Source organism: Numida meleagris, chromosome 14, assembly GCF_002078875.1.
Source record: "Numida meleagris isolate 19003 breed g44 Domestic line chromosome 14, NumMel1.0, whole genome shotgun sequence".
NCBI classification, from domain to species: Eukaryota; Metazoa; Chordata; class Aves; order Galliformes; family Numididae; genus Numida; species Numida meleagris.
This window is the reverse complement of record NC_034422.1, coordinates 11644559-11665410: the sequence shown is the minus strand read 5'-3', so window position 1 is coordinate 11665410 and position 20852 is coordinate 11644559. Positions and strand designations below refer to the sequence as shown.

Below are 20852 nucleotides of genomic sequence, written 5' to 3'. Positions count from 1 at the left end.
AGAGCCTTTGCTGTGTGCTGTGGGAAGGCATTTAGCAAGGTCCTTGCACACAGAGGCTTCACGAGTTGCTTCACTTTGCTGAGGACAAACTACATGTTTTTTCACTCCTGGTACTTGCAGGGCATTGTGTTGCATTGGATTGGGTTGCGTTGGATTCTCCTTTTCTTCTGCAAGGTTGGGCACAGAAGGAAGGATAGCAGTGAGGACAGATGTTGCACACCAAGAGCCACATCCAAATGTCCCCAGTGTCCCCCTGCCCACCACATTGGGGTGGGGAGCAGAGACATCTTTATCTCCATCCATGCCCCTGCAGCATCACCAGCAATGGGCCAGGACCCCAATAGCTCCCTGCTTGTGGGGTCTCACCTGTTGCTTTCCCTTCTTCTACCTTCAGCATAATCTCACTGTCCTAAAGATGCTGGAAACGCTCAGGATAATTGCATCTGCAAGTGACTCTTGCAAATCTAACCCTGGGGAGAAATAGGCGCCACGACCCCCCCCTTGGAGGGACACATGGACACAGGGGTCAGCCAAAATCCATCTCTGGGGGCAGACCCTCAGGAGGGTTCTCAAGCCTGAGTGTGAATGTTGCCAGACAAGCCTTCTGCTGTCCTTCTATGAGTCTGAGGCCAAGCTACAATTCAAGGGCACCCCAAAATTTATTTCTTTCTCTCTACTGCTTGTCTTCTAATAAAAGTCAATTCAGATCAGAATTCCTGGGCATCCTGGCCCTGCCAGAAGGGGATTTCACCCCTCTGCTGAGATTTGTAGGAGGAAAGGGTCCTTCTGCAATGCCAACCCTCTCCCTCATGCTCCAGATGCAAACTCATGGCAATTAGGGAAAATCCACTGCTTACAAATAAAAAGGAAGCATCCAACCCCACACCAGATTGGCACTGGGGACAGTTCAGTCCGGAGCATGGTTCTACCATGAGCATCCAGATGAGCAGGTAAAAGGAAATCATCAGGAGACAGCTGCCTGCAGCCTGAGAGACCGGGGCCCTGCAGGGCTGCTCCCAGCACCTCCACCAAGCAGCAACAGCACTACTTCGCTTCAGTGCCTAGAACTAGATCCACACCAATACAGACCATGTCAGGCAGGGAAGAGGTATTTTCTCCCATTGGGTTTTTAGAACTATGCTCTTTGAAAAAGGAATACTGTGGAGAAGTTGGCTGTTGAGCCCCGTCCGTTGCTCAAGCGTAGGGATGGGGAGAGGGAGATCCTTGGGGAGAAGGACAGGTTGGTGCACTGACTTTGGAGAAATTAACTCATCCAGCAGTCCATGGGAAACCCAATCACGCTAAAGACAAATAGGAAAACCCAAGATCCCATGAGAAGCTGGGAATGAGGTGCAGTCCCCAAAGCATGCCTGGAGCTTCCCATAGGGCTCACAAGGCTCCATCCCAGTGCTGCGATCTCTTCACTTAGTGCAAGGAGAACGGGCTGCCCTGGAGCCATTTTCTCCTCCCCACACATAAACATGGTTCTTCACCACTTGCCATCACTCATCTTCTCTCCACAATGTAGTGAGCCCTGGTTTCAAGCCTCGTTAAACCCCTGTGCTCCGTCTACCTGAAGCAGCGCCAGCACCACGGCCAGCTCCCGGCCGCTGCCTGCAGAATGCACCCTCAGCTCCGAAACCCGTGGGGTGGGAGCACAGCATACCTGCTTTGCGGTTCTGTCCCACCACCCTTCTCACCAACATCACCCCATCACCCCCTGTTATCTGAGGGCTTCTCTGCCCCGTCCACTTCACCCTCAGGGTTGGGGCCATAGGAGCACGAGGAAACCCGGGACACTGCTTGAAGCCAACACAAAGGTTCAGAAACACTGCAGAAACATGACAGAACCTGGAAAATTATGATTTTTTTTTTGCCTCATGCTTATTTTTTGCCTTGCATCCTATTTGCCTGCAGCGTGCTCAGTGCCCAGGACCAACAGACGTCTTGATGCTCTCTGCAAGGAACGAGTGCTGCAGCTGAGGCTAAAACCTCTCAACAGGGATCAACCTCTCTCCATGGCTCACGTCAAGCTCCAAAAATGAACATTTGCATCAACCAAGCAAGTTGAAGGGCTGAGAGGAGGGAAATGAGAGGAGACACCTCTCCAGCAGCGCCAGTCATTTGCTACTCCATCACTTTTCATTGTATCGCCTTCCTGCTCTGCCACATTGCATCAGGTTATCACACCACGGGATGTAATCCAATGCTGATGCATGAGGAAGCCTAATGCAACCAGACACAGCCACGGTTTGCAGAGAATGGGCTTTAGTCCTCGGTTTCTGGTCCACTACCCAGGGCTGCAAGTGGAGCTCAGGCAGTACTGCGGGGGGAAGAGCAATGCAAAAATACCCTCGCTGCAGGCAAATCTGCTGGCCATGCCAGCCAGCGTCAGGTAGCTGGACATCTCCCTATAAATAGCATTGCTGCCCTCAGAGCTGCTGCCAGCTCCCATTGTGCCCAGCACCAAGGAAGTGGGAGCAAGAGGACACCAGATGTGTCCCCACACTAAATGGCGGCTGATAGGACTGAAGGAGAGGATTGAGAAAGAAATGGAACTAGATGGTCTTTAAGGTCTCTTCCAATCCAAATCATTCTGTGATGCTATAAAATTGCAAGGTCTTTGAAATTTCCCACATATAAGGTCCTACACGCATGCACCCAGTGTGAGATACAGGGCAAAGGGAAAAGCCACTAGTGGTGCATCACACCTGGCTGGTAACATCTTCCAGCCCTACTGAATGAATTGAGGCACACCAGAAAACAAGGGCTGGAGCCAGCTGCTGAGCTCCAGCTCCATGGGTTTGCATCGGGCTTGGCATCAGCAGGTGCCCAACCCCAACACCCAACCTCAACACTCAACCCCAACACCCAGCCCAAGCACCCAACCCCAGCATCCATGCACAGAGGCAAAGCAATGGCTGCAACCACAAAGGAGCCCTTGAGAACCCCCTCTCAAGCAGCAAAAGGCAGCACAGTGAAAGCTCAGGGATTTTCCAAATCAAAGCAGCCAACCTCCTGCCCCCATCATGACACCAGCAATATTGCAATACCATCAACAATTCAATTGCTTTTGCATAGCTCAACAATTATTGCAAGCCTTTTGGCACATATACAGGCACGCATATTCAGGTTTGCAGCCCAGGTCCCCCCGCATCCCCCCCGGCTGCAACTCACTTGCGGAGAAGGTGGCTTCGGTGTGGACAGGAGGCGTGGAGGGCAGGAATGGAGGGTACCCCACGAAGAAGGACCGCAGGGAGCGCTCGGAAAGCAGTGGCGAGCGCTGCGCTGGGATGTTCTCGCAGCTGCCCACACTGTTGTGGATCTTGAGGTTGAGGGGCTTGTTCTTCTTCTTTGTTCTGAGAGAGGAAGAAGGAGAGGGGAGTGAGGCGTGAGGAAGCTGGGGGGTTGCCCACAGTGCACCCAGGGAGCAGTTCTCACACAGAGGGACACTGTGCTGCTCCACATTTTTTGCAGGATAATGGCACCCACAGCACTGTGAAAAGTTTCAATCCCTCCCTGCCATCAACAAAAAAAAAGGCAACGTGTGAAATGTTAAGGAAAACATTGCATTTGAGAGCTCTACCATTCACAAAAACTAGCTGTAGAGGGTCAGTGGGTCCAAAACCACTGTCAGCCACCACCCTGCTCCTCCATGTCCATGAAAACCATCCCTGTCAACACAAGGATACATCAGACATCGGTGACCTGAAGGCACAAATCCCAAGGATGAGACAGAATAGAAATAGGAATGGGATACAATAGGATAATACAAATAGGGGTGGGATGGGTTGAGACAGGATGGAATGGGACAAGACGGGACAGGACAGGACAGGACAGGACAGGACAGGACAGGACAGGACAGGACAGGACAGGACATCCCAAACTGGAAGGGACTCAGAAGGATCAGAGCCAGGATCACCCAGATTCTGGATTCAGACTGGACTACTTAAAAAATAAACCATATATTTTGGATTTCCCACTCCAGCCTGCCTGCATGGATTGGTGATCCAGTAACACGAGTCTTCGAAAACATTTCCATGAGACCCCAGGGGATTGTGCTGTGCTGTCTGGGGAAAAAAAGGGCTGCTGTGCCCCAAATCAGACACTGGGAAAGGCAGCTCAGCCCCTTCAGAGGATCTGGGACAGAAAGCCCCTTTTTGAGCAATAGCCCTGTTATCAAGAAACACTTCTGGATGTGGATAGAGGATGTCCTGTATGCCCAGCATCACACCGCATGAGTTGACAGTATGGTTAGCATCGATGTGCAGCCAAATTACAGCCTTTTCTTCAATCCACTGCATTTGTTTCCTGGCTATATTGTTATAATCCTAATTAGACTGAAAACAACGTGGGAGTGGAATGAATTGTGGCACCTCTGCAGCAGCAGCTGGGTGCATCCAGCTGCAGCCCAGCAGGGATACCCACAGCATCTGGTCCCAGAACCCAACCAAGCACCATTCAACGTTGTGCAATGCCACGACACACTGTGCAATGCCAAGAAATACTGTGCAATGGCATGTTGTGCTGTGCAATGCCAGGAAATGCTGTGCAACACCATGCTGTGCTGTGCAATGCCAGGAAATGCTGCACCATGCCATGCTGTGCCATGCCACGTTGCACCATGCAATGGCACGCCATGCCATGCAGTGCTGTAGGAGGGCATAAACCCCTGCATTGCTCTCCAGAAACTTTCCCTTTTGTCCCCACCAGCCATAGCCACCAAACACCCATGTGTTTTTCCACCTGCTCCAGGCCTTGCTCTGCCCTTGCTCCAGCAGTGCTGACCGGAGCACCCAGGCATCTGGCCCTGCCAATTGGTAGGAAATGAGCACTCTGCACTTGCCAGCCCGCGTTAGCATATGAAAATTAACCCACCCTCTAATAAGCTAATTGTTTCCTTGCACAGGAAAAGCTGCTGCTGCCTTTGGGGTCCCTGTAATAACTTCTTTGGGGGCACAGGGCGAGCGATTACCTACAGCAATGCTGTGTATGGCAGTCCCATTGTTGATACTGGTCATGCGCTGCACCCATCCCAACCCTAAAACACCATCCCTTCAAGAAAATCCACAAACCAACAGGATGAGGGGAAGTTCAGTGGCCCCCAGAGCCAGTCTGATCCCCGCTCTCCATCCTGACCCCTCCATCCCATCCCAGCCCCTCCACCCCAGCCCAACCCAGCATTCCCACGCATACCCCATGGCACATCCACCAGGTTTCTGCTGAAGCTCCCGGAGCGGCTCCCCCCAGCCCATCCCAAAGCATTTCCTGCAGTGCAGTGATTAACCACTAATCTCATTTTTTTCCTCTCATAAATCAGTTCCAGACCAAATATTTACCAAGAGCATCATTTCCTCACCAAGCAGGGCTGGTGACAGCTTTCGTTATTAGGAAGGATGGGTGATTTGGACAGAGAGAGATTTTTCTCTCTCTCTCCCTGTTTCCTCAGAAAAAAAAAAAATTAATAATAATAATAAACACACACAATGCCCTGACCCTGCCACCCAACTGGAGAGGGTCACTACAGCACTGGTCCCATTCTCCATCCCAAAAGAGGGGACAGAGGAGGGGAGACTTGCTGCTCCCGAGGAGGGGAGTGGGAGGCTGCTGCTGGAGCATCCTCCCCCCCAGAAAGGTTCACGGGGACAGGTGCCCCCCGGGGGAGCTGACAGCTTGACAGACAGACAGACCGACCGACCTTTGCAGACTGGAAGCAGCGTGCTGAGGATACGGAGCAGCTCCCTTCTGGCTGCTGCTTGTTTACCATAAACACTTCTCTCTGTGACGGGAGAACCCAGGACACTGCTCAGTGCAGCACAGGGTGAGGTGCTTAACAGCAATCCAACCCCAAAGGAGGGGGCACAGAGCTCCAAGGCCACCTGCATGGGGACACAGCCCCAGGTCCTCACTGGGGCTAACCAGGATTTTGTGAGAGTGGGGTGTAGGATGCAGGCAGTCTCTGGGGTCAGCACACCTAGTGCTGTGCTAACCCGGCCCCGCCTGCAACCCCATATGGGAGGAGGGGAAGGCAACCCCTATAGAAACCCTATAAGGTGGTGATATGGAGAAGGCACGGCAGCATGACAGGCAGAGCAGCAGAGCTCTCAGAGGGCTATTTAGATGGCAGTGATAGTGTCCCACGTCACAGCGCGGGGAGCAGCGTCCTGCGGTCACAGCTGGGTGACCACTGAAATGAGCCTTGACCTGCACTGGGGAGCTTGTGATATCCCACTTATTTCTTTTTTTTTTTTTTTTTAAGCTTTCTGTGAAGCAAACAGGAGCACAAAGAGCCCCCTCTCCAGGCTCAAAGCCACCGAAACCTGAGGAGTAGCACCGGAGTGACACCACGGCGTCACCCTCAGGGGCAGCACTGCCATGGGGACAAGAGCCCCCTCCTTGAGCCGGCCTCAGACTGGGAGGAAAACCCCCAAATCCAAACACCACATCTATTTCTTTCACCATTTCATAGAATCATGGAATCATTCATGCTGGAGAAGATCTCTAGGATCCCCAAGCCCACCCCTAGCCCACCCCCACCATGCCCACTGACCCTCAGTGCCACATTCCCACCATTCTGGAGCACCTCCAGGGACGGTGACCCCACCACTCCCTGGGCAGCTTCTGCTAATGCATCACTGCTCTTTCTGAGAACAATTGCCCCCAAACCTTTGTTTTCCCCCTCACTGCCCCCATCAATGCCATGGGCCACAGACGTGACCGCCCCCAGCCCAAAGCCTGACCCATAGCAGCACCAGAGCCACCAGCTCATCCCTAGCACTAGCACATAGGACGGCACGTTTCCCATCAGGGACATCATTTCATGCAAGGTTTTGCTAAACAAATGGTGATCATTTTCTAAAAGAGATACTTAAAAAGATCGCGGCAGCGCCAGGTGCTCCATGCAGATCCCTTCAGGTGTCAATCCACCCCAAGGGCCCATCCCCACCCGCTATGCAAATCACTCTAACGTTCATCACCGGCAGCAGGGAAAGAAATAGAGAGTTTCAGGCAGCGGTGACAAACAGGGGCCGACGCGGGACAAAAGGAGGCAGGTGTGTGTGGGGCTGGGATGGGATCTGCTCATCCCAACAAAAGGGAGAGGGGGAGGATGTGCCGAGCATCAACACGCACCAATGGGGAAGGAAATGTTCAATGCATGATGTACGCCACGCACCACCCCTCCGGCTTCCTTGCAGGGGATGGATAACCACGGCCATCCCAGCAAGGGACAGGAGTGGGGCTGCTCACCCCACGGTTCCCCATGCCCTGCTGCCAAATAAAACCTGCATGGATAATGGCTGGATAAACAAGCGGGCTGAGTACCTGCTCTGCAGGCACGTGCTGTCAGCCTGCCCCCGTCATTATTTTAATAGAAAGATTTAAAAGAGGCAATTTGTGGAAGCAGGTGATGTGCCCCTGCACCTGCTCGCACCGCGCTGGGTGTTATTCACCGCTCCGCTCCTCTCCAGCACACTCCAATTTTCAGCGCCGGCGCTGCTTGTAAAGGAAGGGAACCAGGGTGAAAAATTAAAAAAAAAAATAAACAGAAAGAAATCATCAGCATTTCAGTGAGCTCTCTGCAAAGGATTAAAGACTGCGGCCGTCTGGGTTGTGGCAGTCGGGATTCAGCCCTGAAGATTGATGGCCTCTTGACTGCCTTAATTGCGCGATATTCTGTATTAAATCAGTGCAAGGAGCTCTGCGTGGCACGCGGCCACCTCGGGGCCAGCAGAACGGATGGGGAATGGCTGTAAAAAGGGGGAAAGCCCACAGATTCGATCTTACGTTAAAAATTTCAGGAGGAAGTGCCCCTTCTGCTCCATTCCTGAATGGGTCTCAAAGCGAGCTGCCAGAATACCCAAAACCGAGGCGTGGGGCCAAGCGCAGGGAAAAGCGGTGTGCTGCTGAGCAGAGAGACTCCTTCTCACACAGCCAGCACTGAGCAATACTGGCTTGATATCTCAAAAATCAAACCCAACCTACCAGATGTTACATTTATCCTCATTACAGCAAGAGGCAACCAGAGCCCCCTGCTCCGGCCGCGGGTTCCCATATCAAAGCCAACAGTGAAATATTGATCCAAGTGCCCGTCCCCGCTTCCCCAGCACGGCTGCGTTCTGAGGTTCGGCTCTCACTGATCTATTATTCTCTTTCTGGAGCACAAAGCAGAACTTTTTAGCGCTGCTGCGAATGACGGCACTCGGAGGCTCTTTGAAGGGAGCTGCAGCCCCCGGGACGCGCGCTCTGCGTTGAGGGTGCTGCGGGGAGGAGGCGAGGAGCTAATTGCCTGGAGGTCCTGCTGCTCGTTAGGCATTTCTGCTTCCTTGGTTTCCTCCTGATGTTCCTCTGAGTGCACAAGGACAGCAGACAGACTCCAGCAGCCAGGCACTCCAGGTGTGGGGAAGGGAGGGGATGGGGACAGGTGGTGGAGCCCCTGAACTGGTAAAAGAAATAGGTGGTTTGATAGGATTTGGGGATTTCCTCCCAGCTTGGGAGTGGCTCAAAGAGGGATGCTGGCTCTGTTTCCCCGCATTGTCATCTCCATGCTAACCACTGAAAAGCGAATGGTGAGCGCCAAGGGGACGGGGAGCTCACAATGGACCTTCTCCATCCCAAGGCAGAGCAGTGTGCTGCACAGCCTCCGTGCATGCTCCCATTTTTGGAGGCAATTCCCAACAATCCACACCACCAGAGGGGAAGCACAGGCTGCCCGTGCCTGGAAAGCCCTAGGCAGAGGTTCATTAAGCTAATTATGGTGCTGCAAACCTTTCATCTCAGACAAGGCTATGGGAAGTTCTCTTCATGGGCTGCCATGGGGCACAATGATCTGATGCACGCTGTGAGCATGGTGGGCTTGGGGAGCGCTGTTCCAAAGGAGAAGGAGAGGAGAACTCAGAGCAAACTCTGTTTTGGGGGGGAGCCTGAGTTCCTCGGCAGCTCTCCTTCCTCCTTGTAACTGCCCAGGAAGCCAGCAGAGTCCCGGGTCCCTGTGTTGCCCACATGGGGATGACCATAGCGATGAAGGGGAAATGAGCTCGCCCATACCTTGGGGCACATAAGGAAGATGCTGTGGGAGATGCTTCTCATTGTCCTTACAGAGCCACAGCTGGGAGAGAAAGAGAAGCTCAGAGAAGCCCTGGCTGCCCTGGAGGGGATCAAGGCTGGGCTGGATGGGGCGCTGGGCAGCCTGATCTGGAGGGGGGCAATCAGCCCCTGGGGGCTGGAACTGGATGCTCTTTAAGGTGCCTCTCAACTCCAGCTGCTCTGCGATTCTGTGATCAGCTTGAGCCTGACCTCCGGGCCAATGCCCCAGCTCTGGGTGGGACATCTCCTGCAGCACTCTGCCCTTCCCGTGCCCTCCTGTCCTGCACCGACACCGCACCACACTGCCAGCAGTGAGAGCCCCGCACCTCCCACCCTGACGTCAAACTTGATCTAAATGCACCACCAGGCTCACAGCTCGCCGAGTGGCGAGAGGCGGCCGGGCTCCTCGTTAAAGGACACGGTGAGAAGTTTCTCCTCCAAGCGTGTGAAAGCTCCAGCTCCTCTTGATGGAGTGCCGCAGCAGTAATTAACATTAATGACATACCTAAGGAGAAGCAGAGCCCGGAGCAGTGGGATGATGGCAGCACAGAGCCAGCTCGGGATGGAGGCAACCCATCACTGTCAGGGCGCGGTGTGCGAGCCGTGCTTCGAGAAGGTTGGAGGTGATCCAGAACCTGTGCACGGCTCCACTGACTCACCACCAAAGCACAGAGATTAATCAGGAGGGCTGTTTGGAAACAGAGGGATGCTGCTTGTTTGGCTCTCCCGATCCCCACTCTGCAACCAGGACCGGGTTGGTCTCTGCGTTTTCAGGCGGCGTACAAGAGGGAAAACACAACCCTTAGGATACTGCCTAGGGACTGTGTGCACATTCTGGGAGAGTCACTACTGCTCAGCCCCATGGCCAGGAGCCCACGTGCATCACCAAGGCTGGAAGCAGCGGTGCCAGACAAGAGCTGCCTCGATGCAGCCCATGCAGAACAGGAAATAATTGATCTGCTTGGTAAGAGCGGTGATTGGGGTTGAGACGAGGGGAAAATATCATTACTGCAAAGGCTGCAGAGCACAGGGATGAATGAGAGTGGGCAGCAGGTGGGAGCCCTCTGCTCTCAGGTTCCTGCCTGGGTGCCCCACTTCAGCCCACCCTACAAATGGCCGCGGTTGAGCCAGCGTGGATCCAGGTACATGGGGATCCTCTTTTTCCTGAGGGATACATGGCAAATGCTGGGGTAACCCGGCTGCTCCAGCTCCAGGGTGGTTTTGCAGATGCTCAGCCCAAGCACGGCAGGAACGATGCTGAGCAATGCCTTATGAAAAGAGCGTGCTCATGGCACAGCCCAGCTCTTCTGAGGGGACGTTTTTGCCCTCATTGAAGCATTGTTTGCTCCCAGCAGGGCTGCTCAGGGCAGAGCCAGCGCCTGGGGAACGTGAATTGAAAGGGAAGAGTAAGGGACGCAGGGGATGCACCATTCTCAGGGGGTTCTCTATTACACAGGATAGAGAAGCAACCACCCACAGCAGAGGTGCCAGATGTGAGCACTGGATGGTGTCAGGTGCTACAGAAATGAGCAGAAGGAAACTGGGTTAGAGCTGGAAATAGCACAAGGGCAAGGGAAAGAGTCCCCATCCCAGACAGCACCATCCAGCCTTCGAAAACCAGCATCCAAACCCAACCTCAGCGCCCACAGGGCTGCGAGGTGACCATCCCCAGCCACCTTTCCCACCAGCACACCCAACCCCATCTGCACAAGTGCCCTCAGTGCAATTCCCAAGACAGTGTTCCCTTGAAACCTCTCCCCTCCACGCCCCTGCAGGGGTTAACCCAGGCTCCCGCACTCCCTTTGAACCATCTCAACTTCTCTCCCCAGATAATGTCTTTTTTAAGATTTTCCACTCCGACTTTGTTTGCTTTGTGAGGTTACTTATTGGGTTTGGTGTTTGAGTTTGTTTGTTTGGTTTTGTTTTTTTTTTTGCCTTCTTGCTGATGAATAATCATTAACTACCCATGAAAGATGTAAATGACCCATGGAACTCATGAGGTATTAAATGGGCATTATATTATCAACCACTCTAAATGTTTGGTTTCCATTTCAAGACCAATCATGAGATGTTTATGGATTGTGGATTTATGGAAGCCAGGGGATCTTTCGAGGAGTAATGTTCCATGCCCCGGAGTTACGGTCAGAAACTGGAGGCTGTAAGCTCCCAAAGTTTAACCCCTGCTGCAGAAGGCTTCAGCACACAGAACGGATTAAACCCTAGAAACAAGCTCTGAAGCAAAAAGTGAGCAAATGCACGAGCTATCACGAAAAGGAAAGCAGCAGAAAACTCACTCGTGGGGACAGAGCTGAGCCCGGGGTCTTGCAGCGGTCACAGCCATCCCAGAGGACTCGTCAACCCATCCCCATCGGGGACAGCCCAGGGGGTGGAGGAATGCCCCAAGGAACAGACCCTGGGGTGGATCCCACCAGGTGGGGGTCTGCAAAGAGGCAGTGTGAAGCTACACACGCGGTAATGAGGAGGTTAACCTGCTGAAAGCACGAGCGTGCAGCAGAGTAGTTGAGAAAAACCATTTCGAGCCAAAAGCTCCATTTCAGCGATCCTCGTGGCTGAGGTCAGGAAGAAAACTGCCTCCTGCAGCGAGCACAGAGGAGGGGGACGTGGTGAAAGCGATGACATTAAGAGAAGCCACCCCAGAACGCACGCGGCCATTAAATAAGAATTAGCTGATAACAGCCCAAGAACGCCCTTCTCCCTGCCAGGAAAAGCGCCCGGGCTGGAGCACTGCTCCGTGTTCAGCTGCTGCAGGGCAGGGCGAAATGAAGCTGCCTCCTAAACGCGCTAATTGCTATCCCGGAGCACTAATGGGATTAGGAAGCGGGATTTAGTGGTTGCCTCCTGAAAATCATTAAGTGCCATTAGAGAAAATTAACCTTCTCAGCACTCCGAGCAGCTCTGGAGAGGCTGGGTCTCGCTGCACCCCATCCTTCCGTACCCCCAGAAGAGCACCCCACTGATGCCCTATCCACATTTGTTCCCTTTCCTCTATTAATTGAGTTTAATCACCCCTTGGGCTGCAGCTGGCGGTCAGCAATGGGGAATCATCCCAGCACCCAAGGTGGCACCGGGCAGAGGGACACGGTCGGGGATGGGGCCGTGATCTGCATTCACGCAAAAGTGCTTTCTGAATTTTATGAGCCCTCCTTGGCTCGTGCAAGGAAGTCACGCACCACACTCCCTGCCTCACCCATCCCCATGGGGAAGCAGCAGATGAAAGCTTTCATGCTCTGTACACATCTCCAGCCTCACCCTAAAGCCGTGTCATCGTGACCCCGGGTGTGCAATGATCAAATGACTCAGGGGAACCAAAAGCAACGGCGGGGGGGTGCAGGTGCCCAAGTGTCGCCTTGCAGGAGCCCATATCGAATCATTTCCCAAAGCATTTCCCATTTACAGACAGAAATCCATCACTGTCCATGCAGGAGGAGGATGGCTGCCCTCACTGCTTGCACCGAGCGCTGCCACAGCTGCTGGGGACGTGGACACATGGGAGGGGGCTGTAGGATCGCCCCATGTTGCCACCCACCTGCAGCACCGAGCTGGAGGGTTTGGGGTTTGCTCCCTAAAAGGGCCCGAAGGAGCGGGCAGGGACAGGTCTGCTCCCCAGCACAGCAGCAGCCTCTGCCGGCACCGGGCTGCAGAGCAGGAGCAGCTGGAGTGCCGCGCTAATGCCGGGGATGCAAAGGAACCGGGAACGGCGATAGGGGAAGGTGTGGGAAACCTGCATGCTGCGGCTGGAAGAGGACTTGTTCCCTTGTTGATATCTCGTGGCCCGGCTGCACATTGGGTCCCAGCCCTGCCTTGGTGGGGTGTTCACCCCGAAATCACATCCCAGCACAGCAGCATGGAATAACCCAAGGTGTGCGGGACCCACAGAGATCACCGAGTCCAACCCCAGGCCCCATAGAATCATGGAATCACTAAGGTTGGAAAAGACCTCTAAGGTCACCCCCACTGACCACGTCCCTCAGAGCCACATCTCCACGTTCCCTGGACACCTCCAGGGATGGTGACACCACCACCTCCCTGGGCAACACACACAACACCCAGAACCCAAACCCTATGGCGGAGAGCGGTGTCCCAATGCTTCCTGAGCTCACTGCCCTGGGGAGCCCATTCCATGCTCACCTCCCCCCGGTGCAGAACCTTTCCCTAACCCCACCCTGTCGCATCTCCATGCCGCTCCCTTGGGCCAGAGGCACCATTTGGGACCCCAGGGACGGCGGCTTACACGGGTGACTCCACTTACTTGGGGGTGTGCGCCTCGTCCACGCGGTGCCCCAGCTGGAACTCGTGCGACTTGCTGCGGTGCAGGGCGGTGAAGCCGGGCAGGAGGTGGATGAGCTTTCGGGACGCGGGCGGCGGGGTGCCGGGGGGCTTCAGCTTGTTCCTGCGGCGCAGCGGCGGCGTGCCGGGCGGCGTCATGGTGGTGACAATGTTGGGGGTGCGCGGCGGGGTGTGCGCGGCGTGCCGCTGCCGCGGGGAGGGAGGCAGAGAGCGGTGGCCGGATTCCACGGGGGGACACAGCCCCGGGTGGCCCTCCACAGTCAGGCGGTCCACGTGCGTGTAGAGGGGGCCGTGGCAGTGGTGCTGGGCGCACTTGGCGGGGGGCTTGGGGCTGGCCGAGAGGTGCGTGCGGCCCCACGGGGCGGGTTCCGGGGGACAGCCCGGCTGGTTCTCCTTGCCCGGCTCCGCCGTGGGCCACTGGATGGTCCAGTCCTGCTTGGAGAGGCTGCCGCCTGCGACAGAGCACACATGGGGCCATGGGGTGGGTGCCCCACAGCCCCCAGATGCTCCCGTCCCACCCTACACAGCCCACACCCTCATGGAGGGGTCTGGGTGCGAGTGCTGAGCCCCCATCCATCCCAACCCCCCCCTGGGAACAAAGAGCCCAATCCAAGCTCCGACACCCCCATCTCATCTCACCCCTTTGTACTGGTGCAATTTGCAGAAACGAAAAAGGGGGGAAAGACCAAAAAAAGGGGAGCGTGGCACCTCGCAGCCCCTCATTATCAGTCTCTGTGGTGCGGGGATGAGTAAGGAGCTGTCGGCTGTGACTTCAGAGTGCCACAGTGATGGAGCGGCTGCGAGCTCCTGGCCCCGGCCGCTTTTGATCGCTGCCTCAAAGGCAAGCAGCATAAGAAATGTCATCTCTTTATTTTAAAAGCGCCTCTCCCCATCCCTTTGTTTGGTTATTAATTGCCAGCCCCGTTATCTAGCTGAGCCTCTCCAAGAGGAGCGCTTTGCTTCAGGCTCAGAGAGGGGTAAAACAAGGGAGGAGAGGGCTTTGGGATTGCAAAAGCTTTGGGATTAGACTGATAGGGGGGAGGGGGTGAGGGGTTTTCTTGGACTGTTCTAAAGCAGAAAATGAAGCTAACGAGGATGTAAATCCTTCAGGAGGAAAACCTCAGGCCTTGTGCCATACAGGAATGCTGCCACCCAGTGGGATCTGTGTGAGGTGATGCCAAACCCAGGGAACAGCACCCCCGGGGAGCTCGGGGCAGCTTTTCCCCTTTCCTTCCCCAAAAGCAGCACCCAGTGACCGGGCGGGCACTGACACCGTGCGTGGCACCCAGCCCTGTCCCCACCATGCACCGAGGGATGCTCCCCGCAGGCTGCACCTTCCCAATGGGGCAGCCCACAGGCTGGCCCTGAAATGAGGATGCCCAGCACTTCACATCACCCTTCTCCATCCCACACCTCATTATACTTCTAAAGTCACTCTCGGCCGCTCCAAAGCCAAAGCTTTCCCCCGCATTGGGCAGAATTCGGGACAGAGGGTCCCACGTCCCTGTGGCCGCACACAAACACAGCACAGGTCCATTCCCCACACACCACCAGTAACCCCAGCGCACAGCTGCATCCGCAGGCACTGCTCAGCTCTCACTTCATCCCACATTAATGCCGCTCCGAGCCCTGGTCCGCTAATAAATCCTGCAGCCGAGCACGCAGCGGGGAGAAATCCAATACTGCTGGTTAGCACAGTAACACCGGGCTTAAATACAGGGTTGGTGCTGGGTTTGATGGAGCAACGTGTGTGCTATCTGTGTGCTTTCCAGGGAACCTTCCAGCACACATGTGGGTCCGAATGGACCCCCATCAGACCCAAACCCCCCCGGCAAACACATTGCATGGGAGCTGCAAAGGAGCAACCCTCCTCCTCCCAGCCCCATCCGCACAGGGAATTGGCTTGGGAGATTAGCAGCCCCTAACGAGCAACTCGATAAATAGAGATGGATGGAGAAGGTTCACGCCGCACCTCATCCCTGCTTTATTAACGCTAATCTGGGCTCCCAGAAATCAACCACCGCTGCAGCTGGCGGATACGTTAGGTGAGGCCTCGGAGAGGCAGCGCCTTGATCCTTAATGGCACTGGCAGGGCTGTCACTGCGCGGGGTGACACGCTGCAGCTGCAGGAGCAACCAGGGGCAGCTCAGTGCCCTCCCGCAGCCCCCGGCTCCCGCTTCCAGCTGAGGCTCTCAGCATCTCCGCCTGAGCAGAGGGCTCGCGTGTGTTTTCCAAATGGGAATTCCCTCGGCCAAGTGCAGCCCAAAAAAAGGGCAGGAGGGGGGGCAAGTAAAGCTGCGTTTGTTTGCACCGGGCTTTAAAAGTCAAAGGTGTTTAAACAAAGCGTTGGCTGAGAGCCTGCCCGGGCTCCGGGGAAAGTGGCGATGCCCTTCCTCAAATATCGGAGAGATTTAGGGAAAATGCCAAAGGGAAGAGGGCAGAAAGCCAGGCAGGAGCTGGATTTGGGGAGAAGTCCTTTGGGGCAGTGGGGCTCTGCAGGAAATGTCAGGCTGGGCTGCAGCCCTCCCACCTCGCTGCTCTGCCGCTACCCCGCAGCGGGTCACAGCCCCAGCAGGGATCCTCCTCCATCCCCCCCATGCACTGGGTTGCTCTCGTGTGAGCGAGGACCATCCTCATCCCCCTGCGTGACCCATCCTCCTCCGGGGTGCAGTGAAGCACCGGAGAGGACGGCAGCAGCCTGGGGGGCTCCAAACCTCCCCCTCCCCACCCGCAAGGGATGCTCCTGGGGAAGGAGGACAGCGCGGCACATGGGGATACAAACAGCCCAAGGATGCCGAGAGATGGCCCCACGGAGGGAACCCCCGCCCTCCTGCCACCCCCAGCCTCCAACCCCCCCCCCATTTCCAGCCTCCAACACCCCCGTTCCAGCCTCTAGTCTCCGCTCCCGAGCACCGCAGCGTCTCCGCGGATCTCTGCTGCCACCGCCCGGCCACGTCGCACCGCAGCGACGCCGTTAAGCCCTCCCCCCCGGGCCGCCCCCCGCGCAGGTGCGGGGCTTCGGCTCAAGGATGCTGCGTGATGCGGCCTTTAGAGGCCACAGGGCTTCCCCCCTCCACCAGCCTCCTTGCCACAGGGATGTACGTGGCTGGTACCCAACCACGGGGATGCACGCAGCTTGTACCCAACATGTACCCAGCACCCAAACAGGGTCTCCTCTCCCTATTTCAGAACACAACCGCCCGCTCCCAAGCCTTTGGGTGTCACTCCTCAGGTCACAGTGGGATGTGACCACAGCCCCCTCCCCCCCCCCCCCCCCCCCGCCGGGGGCCAGCCCTGCTCACCAGACTTGTGGACGCTGCGGAGGCAGGAGAGGGACGCGTTGAGGCGGGCGCACTCCTCACTGTTGGCCCCAAACTTCTCCACCGTCTCACAGACCTGGTCATCCGTCATCTCCAGCAGCTCCTCCAGGCTCAGCTGCCCGGGGGCTATTTCCTACCGGGGTTTGGGGGGGGGGGGGGGGGAGAGAGAGAGAGAGGAAAACCGCCCATGGGTATCTGCTGCTCAATGAGCACCCAAGGGATTTGGGGTCTGGGGGGGTTCTGGAGGATTACGTGGATGCATCCTGCACAGCAGTAGGGTGTCCCCACCCGCAGGTGGCAGAGCCATGGGGGGCTCTGGCCAGCACCACCCCCTTGTAGCATCTTTCCATGCAGTAAAACAATTGCACCCTGCTGTCCTCCCACCCCGTTTTCCACCACCACTTGCTATGGTGACCCTGTAGCCCAAAAGCACTGCTCCGAGGCAGCCTCCATCCTGGGGAACAACCGTCCTCTCAACAAATTTCATGCAAGAGTCCCGCAGCTGGGAGCTGGGATGAATCCCCCCAGTGTGGGAGATGGCATGGACCTCCAACTCGGGAGATCACCAGCCAGGAGACAGGATGGATCACCCCAACCTGTGAGACAATGTGATGGATCTCCAACCTGGGGGATGATGAGATGGATCCCTCTAACCTGGGGGATGGTATAGACCTCCAACCTGGAGATGGGGTGGATCACCACAACCCAGGAGATGATAGGATGGATCCCCAACTTGTGGGATGATGGGATGGATCCCCCCAGTGTGGGAGATGGTAAGGACCTCCAACTCAGGAAATGGGTGGATCGCCCCAACCCAGGAGATGATGAGCTGGGTCCCCAGCCCTACCTCCATCACCTCCTTGCGGATGTCGACGATGCGGAACCAGTGCAGGAGCTGGGGGAAGCCCTCCAGCTTGGCATTGCGCTCCTGCAGGGCCACCTTCCTCTTGCAGGAGAGCTGCCGGCTGAAGTACTTGACCAGCTTGCTCTGCGAGAGAAGGGAAAACCCCATGGGAGCCCCCTCCTCTCCCTCTCCATCAGGCTAGAAGTCAACGGGGGCAATCTCAGCTCCTTCATCCCCAACCCCACATCCCTCCGCTCTAGGGACAGATGGACATTGCCCCCCAGAATCCCCCTAATGCATGGGCGGGAGGGACAGGGACACCCCTTCTCCATCACTGCTCACCTGCTGACCCAACCCACGCCTCGTGTTGGTGCAGAGACCCCTCCAGCCCCCCACACCTGGAGCATCACTCCGTATTCTCTTCCCACGCCAGCAGCACGCACCCACCTCCTTCCCCGGGCCCAGCACCACCACGAAGCCACCATCGCGCTCACACGCGCAGCTCCCAAAATAACGCCGCCGAGCGCCTGCCCTCCTTTCTGGGAAATGTAGAGCAGAGCCCCGGGAGCCTGCAGGGATTTCCCACTCCGCTCTCCAGCTGGGAGATTCCCCGCCGCCGGCAGCGCTAGATGGTGCTGTGCCCCTGCCCAGCGCCCCAAAAATAGACGTGTCGGGAGCAGGATGCACGGTGGGATGGATGGGCCCACGGTGCGGCACTAAGGGGCACAAGGATGTGGCACCCCCCCAGCTCTGGTGCAGGAGCTCCTGACCCCACTGGTTCCCAACCAGACTGAGGTTAATTACCAAAAATTATTGTCACAATAAAGCAACAGAGAGCCAGCCAAGAAAGCCGTATGAGGTCTCTGCAACACCCCATGGAGCTGGGGCGGTCCCTATGGATGCTTCTTAAGCCATCCTTCCTCCAAGTGAAGGGGTGGGGAGCACTGTGCCCTCGTTCCCACCCCAAAGGGGCTCACACCGCTGAGATTTGTGTGTACACCATACAAACATTTCCCCGTCCCTACAGGAAGGCTGGAACGCACACAGCCCCACGCAGAACTGCACGGCCATGGGGAGAACTGGGCACGGCGCTGCCTCCAAGTACCTCTGTCCCAGCACCGCTCCTTGGGGCGGGGAGCAGAGGGGTGCCCAAGCTGCACCAGCACTGACATGGGGACAGGGCCGGGGCATGGGGCAGAAGTGCCACCAGTGTCACAGGGACGGGCCAGGAGCTGGGCAAGGATGGGACCGGGACCTGATGGGAAAAAAATGCAGATTCCCTACGGATGCACCTATTCCGAGCTGCAGGTGGGGACACCTGCCTCACAGCCTGGGGAGAGCAGAGGCGCTTCGTTAGCGCTAACGAGGGCGCAGGTGGGATCCTGCTCCAGCAGCATCCCCTGGGCCTGCATGGGCATAAAGAAGCCATCCCAAAGGCAGCACCGTGCCCTCCACCTCCACACCAAATGCTTGGGATCCTGTGCTGCCACCTGTGACACCACGCAGCCCTTTTGGCTTATCTGTGCCTCAGTTTCTCCATCTGTGAAGTGGGCACAGAGGGACACAGGGGCAGTGCTGGGGGGCTGCAGGTAGCGGGAGGGGGCTGCCTGGGGGCAGCAGAGCCTTTGTCACACCTGTATGCAGACGTGTATGTGTTGCTCTGTCTATCCACGTGCACTTTACACATAGGTGCATGTTTCATACATGCATGCGTGCCCCCAGGGGTTCCAACTCGGGTGCCTCTCCCTGCAGGGCCAGCAGCAGCAGGATCCCCTTAAAGTCAGTCCCCTGTGATGGAGCTGGCAGCAGCCAGGCTGTGCTCGGGGCTCTCCAGCCCTTTGGTGACCCCCAGTGGGATTTCCCTGCAGTGTCACCCCAATAGGGACAGATGCCACGCCACGGGGACCCCAGAATCAAAGAAACGAGTAGAAGCTTTGCTCTTCATCCTTCGAAACAAGGATTTAGGAAAATAAACCCATGGCAGCACCCACCCCCCCGCCTTGCTCCAGCCGAGCGGTGCCCCCGCACCTGCGTCACGGCCTTGGGACGCAGCGGTGACGGCTCAGGGCCATGCGTGGCCCTGCTGGCACCAAAGAACCCTGGGACAATGCCACCAGGAGCCCACCAGCGGATCCATCCTCTCCATCATCTCCCTCGGCCCCATCTTGGAGAGGGAGGTGCCAGCCCATACAGGGCGGTGGGATGTACCGGGTGCAGCCAGGGCAAAGCGGGCACAACCAGCTGGGTAAACCTGCACTGTCCTCCCCAAAACTGCCACAGTTCCAAAATCCTCTCCGTGGGACCCCCTCCCGCAGCCCCCGTCGTTTCCCCATCTGGTGTCGTGGATGTGGCCAGGCCAAAGAGATGCAGTCCAGTGGAAAGAATGCGGCCTGAGGGGGAGCCTGGAGGAAGGGATGAGGCCAGGCCACAGAGTAGGATCCAACTCAGACAAAGGGGTACAGCCCAGTGAGGATGGAGGAACCCTGCAACCCTGTGGGGAATTAGGAACATGGAGGAAGAGATGTGGCCAAACCATAGGGATGCAGCCCTGTGGATAGGATGCAGCCTGGCCAAAGGGACGCAGCTGGTGAGGATTTAGGGACCAGGAGGAAGGGATGCAGCCAGGCCACGGCGATGCAGCCTAGTGGGGATTTAGGATCCTGGTGGGTAGGATGCAACCTGGCCAAAGGGCCGTGGCCATCCCTGATGGAGGTGGGAGCGCAGAGGAAAGGACACAGGCTGATGGGGAGCTCAGAACCTGGAGGAAAAGATGCCGCCAGGCCACAGGGATGCAGCTCAGTGGGGCATTAGGAGCCTGGAGAAAGGGATGCAGCCCCACTGAAAGGATGCAGGCTGATGGGGAATTGGGGAACCAAAGGGATGTGGTGGAACCGTAGGGATTGCAGCCCCATGGCTAGAATGCAGGCAGGCCAAAGGGATGCAGCTGATGGAGAGAAAGGAGCCCGAAGGAAGGGATGCAGGCAGGACCAAGGGTGCAGCCTCGTAGGAATTTAGGATCCTGGAGAAAGGGACGAGGCCAGGCCGCGGGGACGCAGCCCCGTGCGGAGCAAGCAGCACGGCCAAAGGGACGCAGCCTGGCGAGGATACAGGAGCCTGGAGGCAGCGGGGATGCAGCCAGGCCGTGGGACGCAGCGCGGGGGTTGGACGCGGGATCCCGGCGGTGGGGACGCGCGGAGGCCGGGGGACGCCGAGGGGACACCGCGGTGACACGGAGGAGGCCCGGCGCGCCCCGGGAGCTGCGGCCGAGCATCCTCCGGCGCCGCGGTCCCCCCTCG

General features: G+C 56.9%; 1 protein-coding gene across 1 annotated transcript in view; it reads right to left on the bottom strand.

The window, feature by feature from the left end:
- KSR2 (kinase suppressor of ras 2) overlaps window positions 1–17700 on the bottom strand; it is a gene marked incomplete at its 5' end in the record, with an annotated part of 43753 nt that extends 26053 nt beyond the window's left edge. The window contains 4 exon segments of the mRNA XM_021413050.1: window positions 3178–3359; window positions 13355–13844; window positions 16695–16845; window positions 17560–17700. Coding sequence (XP_021268725.1) covers window positions 3178–3359; window positions 13355–13844; window positions 16695–16845; window positions 17560–17700 — 964 coding nt within the window.